Source organism: Herpailurus yagouaroundi, unplaced genomic scaffold, assembly GCF_014898765.1.
Source record: "Herpailurus yagouaroundi ecotype Mexico unplaced genomic scaffold, PumYag 159, whole genome shotgun sequence".
Classification (NCBI taxonomy): domain Eukaryota; kingdom Metazoa; phylum Chordata; class Mammalia; order Carnivora; family Felidae; genus Herpailurus; species Herpailurus yagouaroundi.
This window is the reverse complement of record NW_024412400.1, coordinates 34,311,387-34,333,410: the sequence shown is the minus strand read 5'-3', so window position 1 is coordinate 34,333,410 and position 22,024 is coordinate 34,311,387. Positions and strand designations below refer to the sequence as shown.

General features: G+C 38.7%; 1 protein-coding gene across 12 annotated transcripts in view; it reads left to right on the top strand.

Moving 5' to 3' along the window:
* CEP70 (centrosomal protein 70) overlaps positions 1 to 22,024 on the top strand; it is a 90,492-nt gene that overhangs the window by 17,853 nt on the left and 50,615 nt on the right. For 4 of the 12 annotated variants that reach the window (XM_040480299.1, XM_040480303.1, XM_040480309.1 and 1 more), the window contains 5 exons: positions 10,229 to 10,319; positions 12,542 to 12,666; positions 15,302 to 15,392; positions 15,515 to 15,638; positions 15,983 to 16,163. In XM_040480299.1, the coding sequence (XP_040336233.1) occupies positions 12,652 to 12,666; positions 15,302 to 15,392; positions 15,515 to 15,638; positions 15,983 to 16,163 (411 nt within the window). In that variant the 5' untranslated portion in view covers positions 10,229 to 10,319; positions 12,542 to 12,651. Of the gene's footprint in view, positions 1 to 6,954; positions 7,103 to 10,228; positions 10,320 to 10,750; positions 10,775 to 12,541; positions 12,667 to 15,301; positions 15,393 to 15,514; positions 15,639 to 15,982; positions 16,164 to 22,024 lie in introns of those variants that run through there. The other 8 variants (XM_040480300.1, XM_040480302.1, XM_040480298.1 and 5 more) reach the window with 8 other exon arrangements.

The following is a 22,024-nucleotide window of genomic DNA, read 5'->3' as shown; positions in this document are numbered from 1 at the left end:
CTACTTTTTGCCCTTTTAATTACTATGTGTCTTGGTGTGGATCTTCTCCGATTGAATTTTTGGGGAAATCTCTGTGCCTCCTGGATCTGGATATCTGTTTCCTTCCCCACATTAGTGAAGTTTCACCTGTTATGTTTTCAAATAAATTTTCTGCCCCCTTTTCTCTCTCTTCTTCTTGGATCCCTATAATGTGAATATTATTGTGCTTGATGGAGTCACTGAGTGCCCTGACTGTTCTCTCAATCTGCATATTGTGTTTTTCTCTCATTTGCTCAGCTTGGTTACTTCCATTACTCCATTACTTCCAAGTCATTAATTTGTTCCTCTGTTTTCTCTAGCCTGCTATTTATTCCATTTAGTGTATTTCTAATTTCATTTATTGAGTTCTTCATCTCTGAAGATGTTTGGTGGTTCTGTTTTGTGGTTTTTTTTTTTTTCTTTCTGTCTTTATTAAGGGTCTCACTGATGTCCTTCACTGTTCTCAAGTCCAGTGAGTATCTTCATTACTTTAAATTCTCTCTCAGGGATCTTATCTTATATCTGTTTTACTTAGGTCTTTTGCTGTGGTTTGGTCCTGTTCTTTCACTTGGAACATATTTTCTGTCTCCTCATTTTGTCTGACTCTGTGTCTGTTTCTTTGTGTTTGGAAAGTCAGCTATATCTCTTGCTCTTGAGGTAATGGCCTTATGAAGAAAAGGTCTTGTAGTGTCATGTAGTGCAGTGTCCCCTGTTCCCTAGGACCTGGTGCTTCAGGGAGTATCTCCTGTGTGTGTTGAGCGTGCTTTGCTGTTGAGTCCTGATTGCTTTTTCCTTCAATCTCATTGTTTGCAGAGGCTCTCTTTGCCTCTTGTGGGCAGCGTTTGGTCCCTCGCCAGGCTGGGCGTTTTTTTTTTGTTTTTTGTTTTTATTTATTTTTATTTTTTTTTTAAATTTTTTTTTTCAACGTTTTATTTATTTTTGGGGCAGAGAGAGACAGAGCATGAACGGGGGAGGGGCAGAGAGAGAGGGAGACACAGAATCGGAAACAGGCTCCAGGCTCTGAGCCATCAGCCCAGAGCCCGACGCGGGGCTCGAACTCACGGACCGGGAGATCGTGACCTGGCTGAAGTCGGACACTCAACCGACTGCGCCACCCAGGCGAGGCTGGGCGTTTTTTAACAAGGTGTGTGGTGCTCTCCTTGTGAAATGACTCCTGCCACTGCTACTGCTGTAGTCAAGGTCCTGCAAAACCCACAGATTGGGACATGGGCTGGTGAGGTTTGCACTGGTGTTCTGGGGGAGGGGACCCTCAGTGCTGGGACTGAGGCAAGCATGACTGGGAGGGGTGGATCCACTCAAGTTTGGTATGGGGGAGCGGTGCTGGTGTAAGCAGGTTAGGTGGTGAGTGTTAGCACCTGCATTGTTTCTGCTGAAAAATTAGCTGATAGCCTTATGGGGTTTTTCTTGTATGTAACTGTTAACTTCTGGTGCTTTTATTTATTGTTTAAAGTTTATTTATTTTGAGAGAAAGAAAACACGAGCAGGAGGGAGGCAGGGAGAGAGAGAGAGAGAGAGAGAGAGGGAGGGAGGGAGGGAGGGAGAGGGAGAGAGAATCCCAAGCAGGCACCATGCTGTCAGCGTGGAGCCAGATGTGTGGCTTGATCCCATGAGCCCTGAGATCATGACCTGGGTCGAAATTAAGAGTCAGAAGCTTAACCAACTGACCCACCCAGGTGTCCCGTTTTAGTGTATTAAAATTCTCTTTATTATTACTTTTTGTCATTTGAACTATTATGTATTTGGTGTGGACTTCCTTGAGTCCACTTTGTTAGGGGCTTTCTGTGCTTCCTGGACCTGGATGTCTGTTTCTTTCCCCAAATTGGGGAAGTGTTCAGCTATTATTTCTTCAAGTAAATTATCTGCCCCCTTCTCTTTCCTTTTCCTCCTGAGACCCCTATTATGTGAATGATACTGTGTTTGATTATATTGCAGAGTTTCCTTCCTCTATTTTAATTTTTTATTAAACTTTTTTTTTTTTTTGCTATACAGTTTGGTTCCTTAACATTATCCTGTCTTCCAGATGGCTGATCTGTTCTTCTGTGTCTTTTAATCTACTACTGATTACATCTATTGTATTTTATTTACTCTCTCTTTGTGGACGTTCTCCCTGAGTTCATTCACTTTATCAAGTCCAGCAATTATCTTAATGACTATTACCTTGAAATCTTTGTCAGACATATTGCTTGTCTGTCTCTCATTTGTGTTTTATACTGTGATTTTTGTCTTGTTCTATTCATTTGGTACATGTTTGTGTGTCTCCTCATTTTGTCTCTTTATATTTATTTCTAAATATTAGGTAGGTCAGCTACATCTCCTGGTCTTGAAAGTAGCAGCCTCGTGAAAAGATCTTGTGGTGCTGTATAGTGCAGTCCCCCTAGTCACCAGAACCAGGCACTCCAGCGTGTCCCCTGTGTAGGCTGTGTGCACCCTTCTGTTGTGGCTGAGCTGCATTTGTTGTGGGCATGCTGGGGCCGGGGTGGGGGTGGTCGGCTCCTCACCTGACTGGCTGCAATGACTTGCTTTGCCTCCTGTGAGTGTACTGGGCATGGTTTACTCCTTGAGATGTTGAGAGGCCCAGCTACTGCCCGTGTGCTCACTGGTATGTGGTGTTGGCATTTGACCTAGCTAGTGGCCTGCAGTTAGTGTCTGCCACACCTGCAGGCACAGCAAAGGGCAGGACTTGCTCTCTGAACAGCCAGCTAAGAGGCTCAGCTGCAGGAACTGCGGACACCCTGGTGTGTGGGTTATCTCCTCCCCTCCCAAGGGCGGGAGTCATTTTGGAGTGGCACAGTGCTGGCAGAGTTGCCTTCTGGGTGTGGTAGGGCAGGAGCTGTTTTGGAGGGATGGCTGCCAAGGTGGACAAGTTGGGTGGGATGGTCTGCAGGAGAATGTGGGGCCATGGCACTCATTGATAGCAAGGTAGATGGAGACTGTTAGAACTGGCTCCCAGAAGCATCTTGATATGTAGGCTGCAGGAGACAAGGAAACATGGCACCTGTTACGGCTTTTGCTTCCAGAGAAACCTCCTGGACATATTCTAAGATTAGTTAATAAATCTCCTTCACAAATAACTTTTTCAAGCTGCTTGAAGGTGCTTTTCAAGCTGCTACTCCTGTGCTGTGTCTGAGTTATTTAGTATGGTTATCTCTTTAATGGTGGGGACTGGGTTCCCTGTAGCACTCTGGCTCTCCTAGAGGTAAGCCTGCTGATTTTTAATGTTCCCGGAGTTAGCCCTGGTGATTTCAAAGCCAGATATTACTCGATTTGTCTTCCCAGTGTGGGTTCCTAGTTCAGGGGGGTTGCCCAGTGTGGGGTCTGATCCTCTTCCTTCTCCATGCTTCTCCTGTTTGTGGTTATTCGTACCAGGGGGTTGGTTCCCAACTGTGTCTCTGCCCTTTCTACCCTTTTCTATGTGACGTTCTCTCCATGACTAGCTGCAGAAGTCTTCAGGTCATTTTCAGAGTTAGTTGCAAAGCTCTAGTTGCTGCCTCAGTGTTTCTGTGGGACAAGTTGAATTCCAGATCCTCTTCCTCTGCCACCTTCCCTTGTATTCTCAGATGTAGGTCATGGGTCCACAGGCTCAGTTTTTATTTGTGCATTTAAAACATAACAGAGGGAATTCAAAATGTGGAAGGACAAAAAACCAAATGGTCAGTTATCAAAATCAACCAAGATTTCTAAAACAAACGAGCCTCAGTTGGGGGAGGTGGGCTGGCTCTTTATCTAGTCTTAAGGCTGGCACTGTATTTATTAGAGAGAGCCATCTTTGAAGTGGATGCCTGTTTGAAATGGATTCCTTCACAATCAAAGCTTAAGTCAGGCACTTGCATTACAAAAACAAGAACAAACAACCCCCCCCCAAAAACCAAAAAATCCCCACAAAAAACTGTTAGAACTGACACTACGACATCTTAATTATTTGTTAAGTGTATAGTTCATTGATATTACATACATTAATAATGTGCAATCATTGCCCCCCCATCCATCTACAGAACTCTTTAAATTTTTTTTTAATGTTTGTTTATTTTTGAGAGACAGAGTGCAAGTGGGGGAGGGGCAGAGAGAGAGAGAGAGAGAGAGAGAGAGAGAGAGAGAGAAAGGGAGGGAGACACAGAATCTGAAGCAGGTTCCAGGCTCTGGGCTGTCAGCACAGAGCCTGAAGTGGGACTCGAACTCACGAGCTGTGAGATCATGACCTGAGCTGAAGTTGGAGGCTTAACTGACTGAGCCAACCAGGTGGTGGTGGTGGTGGTGGTGCTGCTGCTGCTGCTGCTGCTTGCTTGCTTCCTTCCTTCTTTCCTTCCTTCCTTCACTCAGCATGGGGCTCAAACTCAAGACCCTAAGATCAAGAGTCACTTGCTCTTCCAACTGAGCCAGCCAGGCGCCCCAGAACTCTTGTCATCTTGTGCAACTAAAACTCTGTATCTATTAGATGTAGGGCCCCTGTTTCTCAAGGCCCTGCCCGGCAGCTACCATTCTACTTTTGGTTGCTATGATTTTGATTACTCCAAGGAGTGTAAGTGGAGTCATTACAGCACCTACCTTTTTGTGACTGATTAATGTCCTCATGGTTGTAGCATATATCAAAATTTCTTTTCTATTTAAAGCTGAATAACATTCCTTGGGATGCTTGGGTGGCTCAGTCCATTAAGAGTCTGATTCTTGATTTTGGCTCAGGTCATGGTGTCATGGTTTGTGGGTTTGAGCCCCACATGGGGCTCCATACTGACAGTGTGGATCCTGTTGGGGATTCTCTCTCCCTTTCTCTCTGCACCTGCTCTGTCCTCTGTCTCTCTGTCTCTCTGTCTTTCTGTCTCTCTCAAAATAAATACACTTAAAAAGCTGTACAATATTTCATTGTACGGATATACCACATTATGCTTATCCATTTATCTGTTGATAAACGCTTGGGTTTCTTACACATTTTTGCTATGGTGAATAATGCCATGAACACAGATGTACAAATATCTTTTCAATATCCTGCCTTTAATTCGTTTGAGTATATACCTAGAAGTAGAATTGCTGGGTTATATGAATATTCTTTTTTTTTTTTTTTTTAAAGAACTACCTACTGTTGTTCATAGTGGTTGTATCATTTTACATTCTCACCAGTAGTGCACAAAGATTCCAGTTTTACCACACCCTTGCCAGTGCTTGGTACTTTTTTGTTTTTTTGGAATTTTTTTTTTTTTTTGATAGTAGCCTAATGGATGTGAGGTGGTATCTCTTTGTAGTTTAATTTGCATTCATCTAATAGGTAGTGATGTTACACACACTTGAAAAGTGCTTATTGGTCATTTGTATATCAAGTTCTTTGCCCATTTTTAATTTTTTATGTATTTTTTCTTCTTAAAAAAATTTTTAAATGTTTATTTTTAAGAGAGAGTGAGTGAGAGAATGAGAACAAGCTGTAGAGGGAGACAGAGGATCCAAAGCAGACTCTGCACTGACAGCAGGGAGCCTGATGTGGGGCTCGAACTCATGAACACAAGATCATGACCTGAGTTGAAGTTGTTTGCTCAACTGACTGAGCCATCCAGGCACCCCTGTTTATTTATTTTTAAAATAAAGTTTGTTTAGTTATTTATTTTGAGAGGGAGAGGAAGGGGGAGGAGCAGAGAAAGAGGGAGAGAGCGAGAATTCCAAGCAGGCTCTGCACTGTCAGCACAGAACCTGATGTGGGGCTTGAACTCACAAACTGTGAGATTATGACTGAGCTGAAACCAAGAGCTGGATGCTCAACGGACTGAGCCACCCAGGTGCCCCTCTTTGCCCATTTTTAAAGCAGATACATATTTTTTTGTTGTTCAATTTTGGGATTCTCTATGTAGTCTGGATGTTAACTCTTTATCACATAAATGATTTGCAAGTATTTTCTTCCATTCAATGGGTTGCCTTTTTACTCTGTTAATAGTAGCTTTTGATGTGCCAAAGTTTTAATTTTTATGAAGTCCAATTTGTTTTTGCTTGTGTTGCCTGTTTCTGGTGTCATACCCAAGAAATCACTACCAAATCCAGGGTCATGAAGCTTACCCTATGTTTTCTTCTCTAAGAGTTTTATAGTTTTGGCTCTTAAGTTTAGTTCTTTGATCCATGTTGAGTTAATTTTTTATATGGTGTTAGGTAAGGGTCCAACTTCATTCTTTCCATGTGGATGGCCAGTTTTCCCAGAACCATTTGTTGAAGACACTATACTTTCTCCATTAAATGATTTTGGCATTCTTGTTGAAAATCTTTTGACAGTATATGTGAGGAATTATTTCTAGCCTCTCTATTCTACTCCATTGGTTTATATATCTTTATGCCAGTACCACACTGTTTTGATTTCTGTAGCTTTGCAGTGGGTTTTGAAATCAGGAAGTGTAGGTCTCCAGGTTTGTACTTTTTTCAAGATTGTCTTGGCTGTTTGTGGTCCTTTGAGATTCCTTATGTATTTTAGAATGATTTTTGTTATTTCTGTAAAAAATGTCATTGGGATTTCAATAGGGATTGCATTGGCTGTGTAGGCTGTTGTGGGCAGTATTGACATTCTAATATTAAGTCTTCCAATCCATGAACATAGGATGTTTTTCCATTTATTTGTCTTTTTAATTTTTTTTGACAAATATTGTGCAGTTTTGATTATACAAGCCTTTGACCTCTTGGTTAAGTTTTTATTCCTTTTGATGCTGTTGTAAGTGGAATTGTGTTCTTAATTTCCCTTTTGGATTATTTGTTAGTGTGAACAAAGGCAACTGATCTTTGTGTGTTACATCTTTACATCCTAGTGCTTCGCTGAATTCATTTATTCTAACAGGTTTTTGGGTTTTTGGTGGGCTCGTTAGCATATTCTGCATATAAGATTATATTGTCTGCAAACAGGTATAATATTACTTCTTCCTTTCTGATTTGGATGCCTTTTATTTCTCTTTCTAGATTAATTGCTTTGGCTAGACCTTCCAGCACTATATGGAATAGAAGTGGCGACTGCTTTGTCCCTGATCGTACAGGAAAAACTTTCAATCTTTCATGGAAGTATCGTGTTCACTATTATGTTTTCATATGTGGCTTTTATTATGTTGAGGTAGATTCCTTCTATTGGTAGTTTGAGTATTTTTATCATGAGAGGGTGTTCAATTTGGTCAGATGCTTTTTCTGCATCAATTTAGATGATCATGTGGTTTTTTTATCCTTTATTCCATTAATGCAGTCCATTACATTAATTGTTTTTCATATGTTGAACTATTATTACATTCCAGGAATAACTCCCACTTGGTTGTGGGATTCTTTTAATATGCTGTTGAATTTGGTTTACCAGTATTTCGTTGAGGATAATTGCATCAATGTGCATAAGGAATGTTGGTCTTTAGTTTTCTTGTATTGTCTTGATCTGGCTTCAGTATTAGAATAATGCTAGCCTTTAAGAATGAATTAGGGGTTGGGGCGCCTGGGTGGCTCAGTCAGTTGAGCATCTGACTTCGGCTCAGGTCATGATCTTTTGGTTCACGTCAGGCTCTGTGCCGACAGCTCAGAGCCTAGAGTTTACTTTGAATTCTGTGTCTCCGTCTCTCTCTGTCCCTTCCCCACTGATGATCTGTCTCTCTCTCAAAATAACTATTTAAAAAAAAATGAAAAAAAAAAAAAGAATGAATTAGGGGCACTTGGGTGGCTCAGTCGGTTAAGCGTCTGACTCTTGATTTTGGTTCAGGTCATGATCTCACAGTGAGATCAAGCCCAGTGTCAGAATCTGTGCCGAGCATGGAGCCTGCTTGAGAATCTCTCTCTCTCTCTCTCTCTCTCTCTCTCTCTCTCTGTGTGTGTGTGTGTCTCTGTCTCTCTCTAAACAAACAAATAAATAAATACACTTTAAAAAAAGAATGAATTAGGAAATATTTATTCCCTTCTCTTCAGTATTTGGAAAAGTTAGAGAATAATTGGTGTTAGTTCTTTAAATGTTGGGTAGAATTCTTCAGTGAAACCATCATTTCCAAGGCTTTGCTTTGTTGGGATTTTTCCCCTAAGTTTGTTTATTTTGAGAGAGAGAGAAAGAGAGAACTAACACAACCAGTAGAGGAGCAGAGAGAGAGGGAGAGAGAGAATCCCAAGCAGGCTCTACACAGTACAGAGCCTGATACAGGGCTCAAACCCAGGAACTGTGAGGTCATGCCCTCAGCCAAAATCAAGAGTTGAATGCTTGACCGACTGAGCCACCCAGGTGCCCCTGTTGGGAGATTTTTGATTACTGAATCAATCTTCATGTAAATTATAGGTCTATTCAGATTTTCTGTTTCTTTGTATTGCTCTCTTAGAATTTTTATTTCTGTATAATTGCAATTAATATCCCCACTTTCATTTATGATTTTAGTACTTTGAATCTTCTCTCTTTTTTTCTGTCCATTTAGCTACAGGTTTGCCTATTTTGCTGATTTTTTTTTTTTTCAAATAACTTTTTATTTCAATGATTTTCCTCTATTGCTTTCCTTTACCCCAGCTCTTATCCTTATTATTTCCTTTCTTTTGCTAGCTTTTTGTTCTTCTTTTTCTAGTTGCTTAAGTTGTACAGTTAGGTTGTTAATTTGAGATTGTTCTTTTTTTTTTTAATGTTTATTTTTGAGAGAGAGAGAGAGAGAGCAAGCGAGCATAAGCAGGGGAGGGGCAGAGAGAGAGGGAGACACAGAATCTGAAGCAGGCTCCAGGCTCTGAGCTGTCGGCACAGAGCCTGACTTGGGGCTCGAACCCACGAACTGCGAGATCATGACCTGAGCTGAAGTCAGATGCTCAACTGGCTGAGCCAGCCAGGTACCCCTGTTCTTGTTTTTTAATATAAATGTTTATAACTATAAATTTCTCCCTTAGCGCTGCTTTCACTGAGTCCCATAAATTTTGGTATGTTCTATTTTTGTCCCCCCCCCGCCTTTTTTTTTTTTTTTAACCTATTTGATACACACAGTGTGGAGCTTGAACTCACAATCCTGAGATCAAGAGCTGCATGCTGTACCAACTGAGCCAGCCAGGTGCCCCAAATTTAGTGTATTTTATTCAGCTTTCTTACTTGACTTTAGAGATAGAGCTGCCTACTCTATCGTTACCAAAAGTAGACTACCTATCTCATGAAATTTAGCCTTTTTTAAAAACACTTTTATTTATTTTTTATTTTTTTTTAATGTTTCTATTTTTGAGACACAGAGACAGAGCATGAGCAGGGGAGGGGCAGAGAGAGAGGGAGACACAGAATCTGAAGCAGGCTCCAGACTCTGAGCTGTCAGCACAGAGCCCTATGCGGGGCTTGAACTCACAGACTGTGAGATCATGACCTGAATTGAAGTCGGACACTCATCCGACTGAGCCATCCAGGTGCCCCTCATGAAATTTAGTCTTAAATCTAGACATACTTTTGTAAAACAACTTGTATGAAATAGTGATCTGAGTAATTTGTAGAAAAAAATCTAAGCTAATATATGATGGTAAGATTAGTTTTGTTTAGCATACTTTTATTTAGTTTTTTAATGTTTATTTTTGAGAGAGAGAGAAATAGTGAGAGCAGGGGAGGGGCAGAGAGAGAGGGACACAGAATCCAAAGTAGGCTCCAGGCTCTGAGCTGTCAGCACAGAGCCCGACGCGGGGCCAGAACTCACAAACCGTGAGATCATGACCTGAGCTGAAGTCGGATGCTTAACTGAGAGCCACCCAGGTGCCCCTAGCATACTTTTATATAACAATAAGTACTACTAATCTATAAGTTTCTATATGCCAGGTTCTTGTTCTAAGTACTTTCTATATGTTGTATGACTTAATCTATGAGGTATATTACTGTGTTGTCTTTTACAAATGAAGAAAAAAATGCTCAAAGATGTTAATGAATTTGTCTTTGTCATATAATTTTTTTTTTTTAATTTTTTTTTCAACGTTTATTTATTTTTGGGACAGAGAGAGACAGAGCATGAACGGGGGAGGGGCAGAGAGAGAGGGAGACACAGAATCGGAAACAGGCTCCAGGCTCTGAGCCATCAGCCCAGAGCCTGATGCGGGGCTCGAACTCGGGGACCACGAGATCGTGACCTGGCTGAAGTCGGACGCTTAACCGACTGCGCCACCCAGGCGCCCCTCTTTGTCATATAATTTAATAGTTAAACTAGTAGTCACTCAATGACTACTTCAGTAGTCACCATCTGACTCTGAATGCTGAACCTCTATACTTTATTCTTTATAGTGCTACAAGAACATTTAACAAGAGGACCTAATCTAGTCATGGGATCAGGGGAGATTTCCCTGAAGAAAGAAATCTGAGCCAGGATCTGAAGGTCAAGTATGAGTTAACTAAGTGAAGAACAGGCTAACAGTAGCCAGGCCTTGAATATGGAGAGGAATGACATTTTGAAGATTTGAAAGAGGTCCAGTGTAGTAGTTAGGAAGCTTGTCAGAATATGTAGCTTCTCACTCTTGGGGGGATTATCTTACATCCTTATTTCTGATCTTCAAGGATGTATTCTTCCCACTTTAAAATTCTGGCTGGCTCTTTTTTTTTTTCCTTTTATTTTTTTAATTTACATCCAAGTTAGTTAGCATATAGTGCAACAATGATTTCAGGAGTAGATTCCTTAATGCCCCTTAACCATTTAGCCCACCCCCTTTCCCACAACCCCTCTAGTAACCCTCTGTTTGTTCTCCATATTTAAGAGTCTCTTATGTTTTCTCTCCCTCCCCTGGCTGACTCTTGATGGTGATACAACAGGATGAACATAGTACCACCTCTGAGGTATTCTTGCCAGAAAATACTGAACCTGAATTTAATAAAGTCTCTAGATGTACAGTTTACAAGAAATATAGGGGGTAGAGATAGATGTTAAATGACAAGAATACAGTAAGCCAAATCTGAAATAGGGGTAGTTTTACAGGATAGACGACCTATTTTTTCAACAAATAAATGCATGTCAAAAGAGAAAGGAGGGGGGATGGGACTGTTATAGATGAGAAAAAACTTTGGAGGACTAAATGTGGACCTTGTTTGGATCCTGATTTGGAAAATAAAAAGACATTTTTTAAAACATGGGTTTATTATATTCTTTTTTTATGTATTTCTGAAAATTTTTCTAATGAAAAGTTTAAAAACTAGCTGAAAGGTTTGTAAAGGCAGGAGGGATTAACATAGTGGGTGATTGAGTTGGTAAAAGAGACCAAAGTTGATGTCCAGCAGCAAAAGTGGCAGAATTTGAAAATTTATAACATGTTACTGAGTTTATCTGAAACTGGAAAGCTACACCCTGTAGACACATAAGGGTGATTGGTAAATTGTCTAGTTGGATTTCATTATCCGAAGCAGACCTAGAAGGGTAGAATTGTGCTTTGGAAGAAATACGACCTGGTAGCAAGGAGGCTTGCTTCTTTCCTAATCAATCCTGAGAAGATCATTTCACCAGATGGTTACCAGTATATGCTACACTGGTACAACTCTCCCATATGCCTCCCTGCCAGCTACAAACAGCTAGAGATTTGGGATCAAACAATTTCCAAGGTCCTCTCAAGGTCTAAAAGTTCATGATGCTAATGAATGTGTGTGATTGTGCCTCTGGAAAGGAGGAATTCTACCTATATATCAACCAATACAAGAAAATTTTTTCCTATAGGATGATAGAGTCTTAGAAAACAAGAGGAAGTGATGGTAGGGTAGAGTAAATAAAAACTTTTTTGTCTACCAAACAGAACCCTTCACTGCTAGCCTCTGATCTATTTAGAAATAAAGACCACCTAAGAAGGTGGCACTGCATTTACCTTTGGCATTAGTCAAGTGAATTGTTAGACTGACGTGTAACTTTTGGCCAGGCACATTTCTTTCAGTTTTGGGGAATCAGCTTACAAAAGATAACTTTATCAGCAGCATGTGCTTTGTACATTAGCTAGTTAATAGTTTGTGTGTGTGTGTGTGTGTGTGTGTGTGTGTGTGTGTGTGTGTGTCAAACCTCATGATGTTTTATTTCTAGAAGAGAACATCATAAGATCAGGCTTATTCTTTTTTTACATTGATTTTTTTTTTTTTTTTTTTTTAATTTTAAGAAATCTCTACACCCAATGTGGGTCTTGAACTCAGGACCCAGAGATCAAGAGTTGCATGCTCTTCTAACTGAGCCAGCCAGGCATCCCCAAATTAGGGTTTATTCTAATCATTTTTTTTTAATTTTTATTTGAAAAATGTTTGTTTTTGAGAGACAGAGACATAGCATGAGCAGGGGAGAGGCAGGGAGAGAGGGAGGTAAAGAATCCGAAGCAGGCTCCAGGCTCTGAGCTGTCAGTACAGAGCCTGTTAGGGGCTCAAACTCACGAACTGTGAGATCATGATTTGAGCTGAAGTTGAACACTTAACCAACTGAGCCACCCAGGTGCTCCTGTTCTAATCATTCTTAAAATCAGTTTTCTGACAAGTCATATGACTTTTGACACAGGAATGGCTTAAATTGCCAAAGAGTTATTGGTTCTTTTAAGTATAATTTCCTTTAACACCTATTGCATTTTTTCTTTTCTAATTTAGGCAACTCCAGTATTTTTTACTGCCAATCTACTTCTTCGGATTTTACTTAAGATACCAAATCTCCAGCAGCCCCTAAAGCCTAGGAGTCTAGTAAATCATCAAACAGACTCATGACTGAAAAACAGGTAAACTTAAAATATTTGAAGCCAGTGTTTCGTGAAGTACGTGCCAAAGAATACTGCATTTACAAATATGAAAAATCTTTCTTAAAAGGGTTCTGTAGTAAAATAACTTTGGGAAATATTTGGTTAAAGATTATTTAATATTTTGTTATTGTAAGACTTCACAATACTGTCCAAAAAGAGACTTTAGTATACAGTATTTCCTACTTATTTCACATTAGTCTCATGAACAGTTCTTTAGTGTTCTGTACCACATACTTTAGAAAATGCCATTCTTTTTTTTTTTTTTTTTTAAGAAAATGCCATTCTTAGCTCTTTTCAGAATTTGCAGTTATTCTTTCCATTAAAAGAGGTATCCAGGAACAGTATGTATAATTTGATCATTTAAAATGTGTGGCATTATTTACAGAGTACTTTGTTTTTGCGAGTCATAGTAGACATCCACTGAGATGCCCACCCAGAACTCCTAAACATATCTTTTTTTTATGTTTATTTTTGACAGAGACAGAGACAGAGCATGAGTGGGGAAGGGGCAGACAGAGAGGGAGACACAGAATCTAAAGCAGGCTTCAGGCTCTGAGCTGTCAGCACAGAGCCCGGCACGGGGCTGGAACTCAAGAACTGTGAGATGGTGACCTGAGCCAAAGTCAGACACTCAACCAACTGAGCCACCCAGGTGCCCCTAAAACCGATATGTTTAATAATTTAAATTCTGGGTCATGAATCTTTGACCCAGAAGACCTTAAAAAATAATAAGGGAAAAGATTGTGGGAGGGCGGAGAAGTACAGAAACGATAGAGAAGGGGAGGAAAGCAGTCAAAAGGAAAGATTTGGCACTGTTATTGATAGTGCTATCATAGTTATCAGGGTAATTTGTTCCTTTTTTGTCTTGAGAGATTTCTTTAATATCTAGAGGGATTTGGATATGGAGACTAATCCTTTTATATGTATTTGTCTGCTGCCTAAATTATTAATCTTTAAGCTATTAAAATATTTAATACTATTCCACCAGTGAAAACTATTGTATAAATTCTATTTTTTCAAGCATTTTAACATTGAAAATTCACTCAAATTACCTTTTTAAATATACTTTAGTAACTTAAATGTTTGTTTATTTTGGGAGAGAGAGAGAGAGCGTGAGTGAGCAAGGGAGCGGCAGAGAGAGGGAGAGAGAGAATCCCAAGCAGGCTCCATGCTGTAAGCACAGAGCCTGATTCAGGGCTTGATCTCACAAATGATGAGATCATGACCTGAGCTGAAATCAAGAGTTGGACACTTAACTGACTGAACCACCCAGGCACCCCTACTTTAATAACTTAAAAAGCAAGTAAATCACCTCATACAGTGATTCCAAATTGATCATTGGATTTACATCAAAAGACTGTTATAAATTGTTAATGTCATGGATATAAATGTATAATTAAAAAATCTCTTTTCATTCTTTTTTTAAAATTTTTTTAGTGTTTATTTACTTTTGAGAGAGACAGAGCATGAGTGGGGGAAGGGCAGAGAGAGAGGGGGAGACACAGAATTTGAAACAAGCTCCAGGCTCTGAGCTGTCAGCACAGAGGCTGATGCAGAGCCTGAACCCACAAACTGTGAGATCATGACCTGAGCTGAAGGCAGATGCTTAGTTGACTGAGCCACCCAGATGCCCCATGCTCTTTTCATTCTTATCTGTATTGTATGTTCTTAATTACCTTTTTCTTCCCATTATCATGTTTTTATTTACATACTCTAGAGAGTTAGGGTTCCCCTCTCAGGTTTGTGTTGTAAATACATATTTAAGAATCACGGAGGGGCGCCTGGGTGGCGCAGTCGGTTAAGCGTCCGACTTCAGCCAGGTCACGATCTCGCGGTCCGTGAGTTCGAGCCCCGCGTCGGGCTCTGGGCTGATGGCTCAGAGCCTGGAGCCTGTTTCCGATTCTGTGTCTCCCTCTTTCTCTGCCCCTCCCCCATTCATGCTCTGTCTCTCTCTGTCCCAAAAATAAATTAAAAAAAAAAAACAAAAAAACAACACATTGAAAAGAAAAAAAAAAAGAATGAGGGATACAAAGCTTGAGAGTATCTTTCAGAGTGATTCTACTAGAATCAGTTATCTAGATGGACAGACTCCTTTTTATAATTAGACCTTGTCTATTATACAAGAGACTATTAAATTACTGGCTTTGACCAGTCAGATTAAAAAAAATTTTTTTGTGACCCTACTTATTAAGTGATACTTGTTTCTGAGTGACTCAAATTTAATTTACTATTCAGTTAATATGACCTAATTTGCAGCTGTTTCTTTTGAGTAGAGCCCGGTTGGTTCAGTTAAACAAAAAAACTCAGGTCTGTTTGGTTCACTGAAATTACAAGGTATTTTTTTGTTGGTGTTTTTGTTTTACTCTATCCATTAAGGCCTTATGTATGAGTATTCTGGAATTACATAATTATTTATGCTCATTTGCATTCTTTTTAGTCTGCTAATTTTGTCAGAAATAAGTTTAATTTTACTTATTATATGTACATAAAAATTCATATTAAAAAACTTTGGAGAAAAAGTTCCATTATTCTGAAGACAAGGAAATTATGTTCAAGAGGGTGTTTGTTCTCTCTATATGTTAAAGTTGATTCTTTTCTCTCCTTGTAATCATAGCAGGAAGAAGCAGAATGGGAAAGCATAAATGTGCTTTTGATGATGCATGGCTTAAAACCTTTATTTCTAGTCAAAAGAACTGATCTTAAAGGTAATCAGATCCTATTCTTGTTCATTATGGTAAAAAATGTCTTTTTCCTTTCAAAACTTATTATCCTAAAAATTTTTTTTGCTCTTTATTTTTATTATCTGTGTTACATTCCATAAATGTAGATTTCATCATTTTTGATAAACAGTCATCACAGAAGATGAGGCAGAATTTGAAAACATTGATGGAAGAAACAACACGTCAGCAGAACATGATCCAGGAGCTCATAGAAACTAATCAGCAGCTTAAGTAAGAAAATGAAAAAATGTCTCTTTTGAATTGTTTGTATATAAGTGATATATGCATTCTAAAAATAATTGCCTTGAAAAGAATCCAGACCTTTAATTTTCTATTTTGACATAAATGTTAAGTTTAAATATTTTTATATTTTAATATTTTTAATAGATAATTCTTTCAGTAATAGCTTAGGTGTGTAATAGTGTCCTGTATTTCTTATATTGGTTTGTGTTATATGATAGAAATTTTAAGAATGCAAAGAAATTTTAGAAATTCATTATGTTGTTAGATGGGTATGTTTGTGGATGTGATTTTACTTTTATAACTAAGGGAAGGAATTGTGTGTCTGTTATTAGAAATGAACTTCAGCTAGAACAGAGCCGAGCAGCCGATCAGGAACAACGAGCTAATGACTTGGAACAAATTATGGAGTGTGTGAAATCCAAAATTGGTGAATTGGAGGATGAATCCATAAATAGGGTTAGCCAGCAACAGAATAAAATAAAAGATCTTCAAAAGGAGCATAAAGCTTTACAGGTATTAATTATGTTTTCTTACATGATAGTACTAAAACGGCTCATTAAGGTCAAGGTGACCTCTGTGTTGTTGCTTAATTCAGTGGACTTTATCTTATTGACCTATCACTGTTGCCTTCTTAAAATTCTTTCTTTCTTTGGTTTCCAGAATGTCCTCTCCTCTGGTTTTCCTTTTGGTCATTCTTCAGTTCCTTTGCTGGTTCTTATCTCTCTATCCTCTTAGTGCTGGGACTCCCCAGGACTCATTTCTTAGATCTTTTATATTTCCTATATATTCTGACTCAGATGTTCAGCCTAATTCATAGCGTAAATTCATTTGTAATTTAAATCTGTAGCCCAGGCATCATCTTCCCTTAGTTCCAGACTGATACCTTGCAGACTATTTGATATCTCTACTGGATGTCTAATAGATATCTAGAATTTTATGTGTCTAAAAATGTATTCCTGGATTTCTTCCCAAAACTTTTAATTTTTTTTTTAGTCTCCACTCCGGTCCAAGTCACCTTCATTTCTCTTCTACCCCTCTGTTGGTCTCTCTTGTTTCCACCCTTGCCTTTTTCAGTGTCTTTTTGAACATAGTAACTCAGAAGCCCCTAATGGCTTTCCTTTTTCTTTAGAGGAGAATCAAAAAGTCTTACCATGGCCTCTAAGGTCCTACATATGTGGCTACCGGTTACTTTCTGATTTCATCTAGTGTACTCCTTGTTTATTTCTACTCCAGCCACACTCATGTTCTTGTTCTTCCTTGAACATTTTCCTTGATCATCCTCACCTCAGGGCCTTTGTACATTTTGTTCTTTCTTTTCCCTTTGCCCTGCATGCTCTTCTCTCTCTCCTTTCTCAGTGTCACCAAGAGTTAGCTGCATGGCTTGTTCTCTCTGTCCTTTCTTGGATGTTACCATCTCTCAGGAATTCCTTTCTTGACTACTTTACTTACAGTTGCCAATCCCATCCACCACACTTGATACTCCTTCCTTGATTTATGTTTTATCCATAGTTCTTACCGCTGTCCAACATCCTAACATACTATATATAAACAAGTAGTTTTGTTTATATATTTCCCTGTGTTAGAATGTAAGCTCCATGAAGGCAAATATTTTTGTCTATTTTGTTTAGGCTAAAAGAGTACCTATTATTAGTAGGAGTAAATGCTCAAATATTTGTTACTGAATTAAATTTATGTAATGTTTTTATGGAATATCCTTTGTGATTATTATAAGTTGTTTGGTTACTTTTCTTTTTATAAAAATAGCAGTATTTTAACACTGCTTAATTTCCCAATTTTAAGAAATTGTTACTTTATTAAAAAATTTTTTTTTATTTTTTTTATTTATTTTTGAGAGCAAGAGAAAGAGCGTGAGCCGGGGAGGGGCAGAAAGAGAGGGAGACAGAGAAACTGAAGCAGGCTCCAACTGGCAGCACAGAGCCCAATGCAGGGCTCAAACTTAGAAACTGTGAGATCATGACCTGAGCCGAAGTCAGACGCTCAAGCGACCAAGCCACCCAGGCGCCCCTATTATATTTTATTTTTAAATGTTTATTTATTTATTTTGAGAGAGAGCACATGGGCGAGTGCAGGGAGAGGAAGAGAGAGAGGGAGAGAGGAATCCCAAGTAGGCTCCAAGCCCAGTGCTGAGCCCCATACAGGGCTCATGAGATCATGAGCTGAGCCATAATCAAAAGTTGGCTGCTTAACCAACTGAGCTACCCAAACACCCCTATTTGAGAGTCTCTTATGGTTTCCTCCCTCTCCGTTTTTATCTTCCTTTGTTTTTCCTTCCCTTTTGTTTCTTAAATTTAACATGTGAGTGAAATCATGATGTTGGTCTTTCTCTGACTTATTTCGCTTAGCATAATACATTCTAGTTCCATCCACATTTTTGTAAATGGCAGGATTTCGTTCTTTTTGATCACCAAGTAATATTCCATTATATATATATACACCATATCTTTATTCATCAGTTGACGGACATTTTGGCTCCTTTCATAATTTGGCTATTGTTGATAGCGCTGCTATAAACACTGGGGTGCACATGCCCCTTCGAATCAGCATTTTTGTATCCTAGTAGTGTAATTGCACTAATTTTTGAGGAACCTCCCTACTGTTTTCCAGAGTGGGTGTACCGGTTTGCATTCTCACCAACAATGCAAAAGAGATCCTCTTTCTCCACATCCTTGCCAACATCTGTTGTTGCCTGAGTTGTTAACGTTAATCATTATGACAGGTGTGAGGTGGTATCTCATTGTGATCTTGATCTTTTTTGTACTTGTTGATATTGATATTTTTTGTACTTGGGCTGATTTGTGCCCCAGTATGTACTCTATTCTGGAGAATGTATCATGCGTACTTCTGAAGAATGTGTGTTCCAATGCTTTAGGATGAAATGTTCTGAATGTATGTTAAGTCCATCTAGTCCAGTGTGTCATTCAAGCCATTGTTTCCTTGGTTTTCTGTTTAGATGATCTGTCCATTGCTGTAAGTGGGGGTGTTGAAGTCCCCTACTATTATGGTATCATTATCACTGAGTTTCTGTATGTTTGTGATTGGTTTATATGTTTGGGTGCTCCACATTGGCATAGATGTTTGTAATTGTTAGGTCTTCTTGGTGGATAGACCCCTTAATTATGCTATAAAGCCCTTCTTCATCTTGTTACAATGTTTATTTTAAAATCTAGATTGTCTAAGTGTGGCTACTCCATGATAGATGGTTCTCCATCCCATTACTTTCAATCTGAAGGTGTCTTTAGGTCTAAAATGGGTCTCTTGTAAACAGGATATAGATGGATTTTGTTTCCTTATCCATTTTCTTACCCTGTGTCTTTTGATTGGAGCGTTGAGTCCATTGACATTTAGAGTGAGTACTGAAAGATACTAATTATTGCCATTGTGTTGCATGTAGAGTTGGGAGTTTCTGGTGGTGGTCTGTAGACCTAAACTTTTTTAAAGTCAGCAAGACATGCAGAATACATAACTGGGTTATATGTACTAAAATCTAAATAGGGAGGAAAGAGATAGGAAGGAAATGGACATTTCATGTGGCACAGGCTATTAAAATTGTTCTTGGTGGGAGATTGTGTGCTTTGTGAATGGAGGTCTAGTTCTTGGGTTCCCCATGAAAGATTTATATAAGAATCCGCACTCAAATAAAGACAGCCAGAAGAAAGTAGCAAGCACAAAGCAGTTTATTAAATAGGACAATATGCTGTCAAGATGGGATAGCAGGTAGGCCCAAGGTGGCAATGGCACTGGAGTTAGGGCTATCTTTTCTTTTTATGGTTGCATAGGTTACGGGTAGTGGCTATAGTGGTCTCTGACTGAGGTTTCCAGTCATTTAAGGGACTCCTCCAATAGGGAGGGGAAGTTTTTGGTCCTACAGGGTGCTTGCCAGAACTGTCATGGCTGTTTTCCCTCACGGGAGTGAGGGGTGCTGAAACTGCAGTTAAAATATAGTATAATGAAGTTCTAGGTTATTGCAGGCCACAGACTCCAAGGAGAGCACCTGCTGTTCTTGATCTGATAGCCCTGGAAGGTGGGGAAACTGGAAGCACTGTTTACCACCATCCTTACCTCCAGCTCATATCTAACTACCCTATCAAAATCATTGATATGTAATCATCTTTCACTGAACATAATTATTTCAAGATTCATTCATGTTGCTGGTTGTATCAATAGTTTATTACTTTTTATTACTGACAAGTATTCCATTGTGTGGATATACCACAGTGTATTGACCTGTTAGTGTGTATTTGAGTTGTTTCTAATTTCTGACTATTAAAAATAGAGCTTATGAATATTTGTGTTCAAGTGTTTCTGTGGACATAGGCTTTCATTCCTCTTTGGTAGATATCTAAGACTAGAATTGCTGAGTTGTATGGTAAGCATATATTTAACTTTGTAAGAAACTGCCTGTGACTTGTCTTCCTTTTTTTGGTAGTTTTCAAAGAGCTTAAGTTCTAAATTTTGATGAAGTTTAATTCTATCAGGTTTTTTAAAAATAGCTTATGCTTTTGGTTTGTATCTTAAAAAATGATCCCTAACTCAAGGTTATAATATCTAATTGTTGTACCACCATTTTTTAGAAAGAGTATCCTGCCTCTGCTTCATTGCCTTTGTACTTTTAGCCGAAATGAATTGTTGTATGTGTGGCTCTACTTCTGGACACTGGTTTCATTAATGTATGTATCTGTCTTTATGGAAGTACCACACTGTTTTGATGATGGTCAATCTTGTAATCAGGCACTGTAAGTCTTCTACATTTTTCTTTGTCAATGTTTTCACTAAAAGACTATTAGGTCTTTTGCATTTCTTTGTGAATTTTCTAATTGTTGATTTCCAGAAAAAAAGCCTGCTGGGATTGAATACACAGATCAATTTGGGGAGAACGGCATCTTAACAGTATTGAATGTTATGATCCATGAACATGCTGTTTCTATTTGTTTAAGTCTTTAATTTCTCTCAGCAGTGTTTTGTAATTTGGGGTACTCTGGCCTTTCACATATTTTATCAGATTTAGCTCTGAGTATCCAATATTTTAATGGTATTGTAGATGATTGTATTGTAGATAGATGTATTGTAGATGATTGTTTACTAAAAAATAAAATCTTAAAAATAAAAAACTTAATCTCTACACCTACCTTGGGTCTCAAGCTCACAACCCTGAGATCGAGTTGCACACACTTCCGATGGAATCAGCCAGACACCCCGATTTTCTGTTTAATTTATTAATGTTCATTGCTAGTTTATAGAGATAAATTGATTTTCGCCCCTTTTTTGTTGTATATCGTCATAAAGAACATAAAACTTAACCATTTTAAAGTATACACTTGAGTAGCATTAAATACATTCCTGTTGTGCAACTGTCCTCACCATCCATCTACAGAACTTTTTTCATCTTCCCAAACTGAAACTTCATACTCATGAAACAGTAACTCCTCATTCTTTGCTCCCTGCAGCTCCTGACAACCATCATTCTACTTTGTCTTATTATTGACCATTCTAGTTACCTCATATAAGTGGAATCATACAGTATTGGTCCTTTTGTGACTGGCTTATTTCATTTTACTGTAATGTCTTCAAGATTTATCCATGTTGTAGCATGTTGGAATTTACTTTCTCTTTAAAGCCTGATAACATTCTGTTGTGTGTGTATACCACATTTTGTTTATCCATTCATCCATCAATAGACACTTGGATTGTTTTCATCTTTTGGCTATTGTGAATAATCCCGCTATGAATGTGGATGTACAAATGTCTATTCAAGTCCCTGCTTTCAGTTGTTTGGGTTATATACCCAGAAGTGGAATTTCTTGGTCATATGGTAAATTTATGTTTAATTTTTTCTTGAACTGCAATATATTCTCTGAAGTTGCTACACTATTTTACATTTCTACCAGCAAGGCACAAGATTTCCCCACATCCTTACCTACATTTGTTATTTTTTATTTTTGTTGTATTTTTAATAGTAGCCATTTTAATTGGTGTGAAGTGGTATCTTATTCTGGTTTTAATTTGCATTTTACTAATGGTCTGTGATGTTGAGCATCTTTTCATGTGCTTATTGGTCATTTGTATATGTTCTTTAGAGAAATGTCTATTCAAGTCCTTTTCTTGTTTTTTTATTGGATTTTGTTGTTGAGTTGTTGGAGTTGTTTATTGATTGATTTATTTATTTTTTAACATTTATTTATTTTTGGGAGACAGAGAGAGACAGAGCATGAGCAGGGGAGGGGCAGAGAGAGGGAGACACAGAATCTGAAGCAGGCTCCAGGCTCCGAGCTGTCAGCACAGAACCTGATACGGGGCTTGAGCTCACAAACCGCGAGTTCGTGACCTGAGCCGAAGTCGGACGCTTAACCAACTGA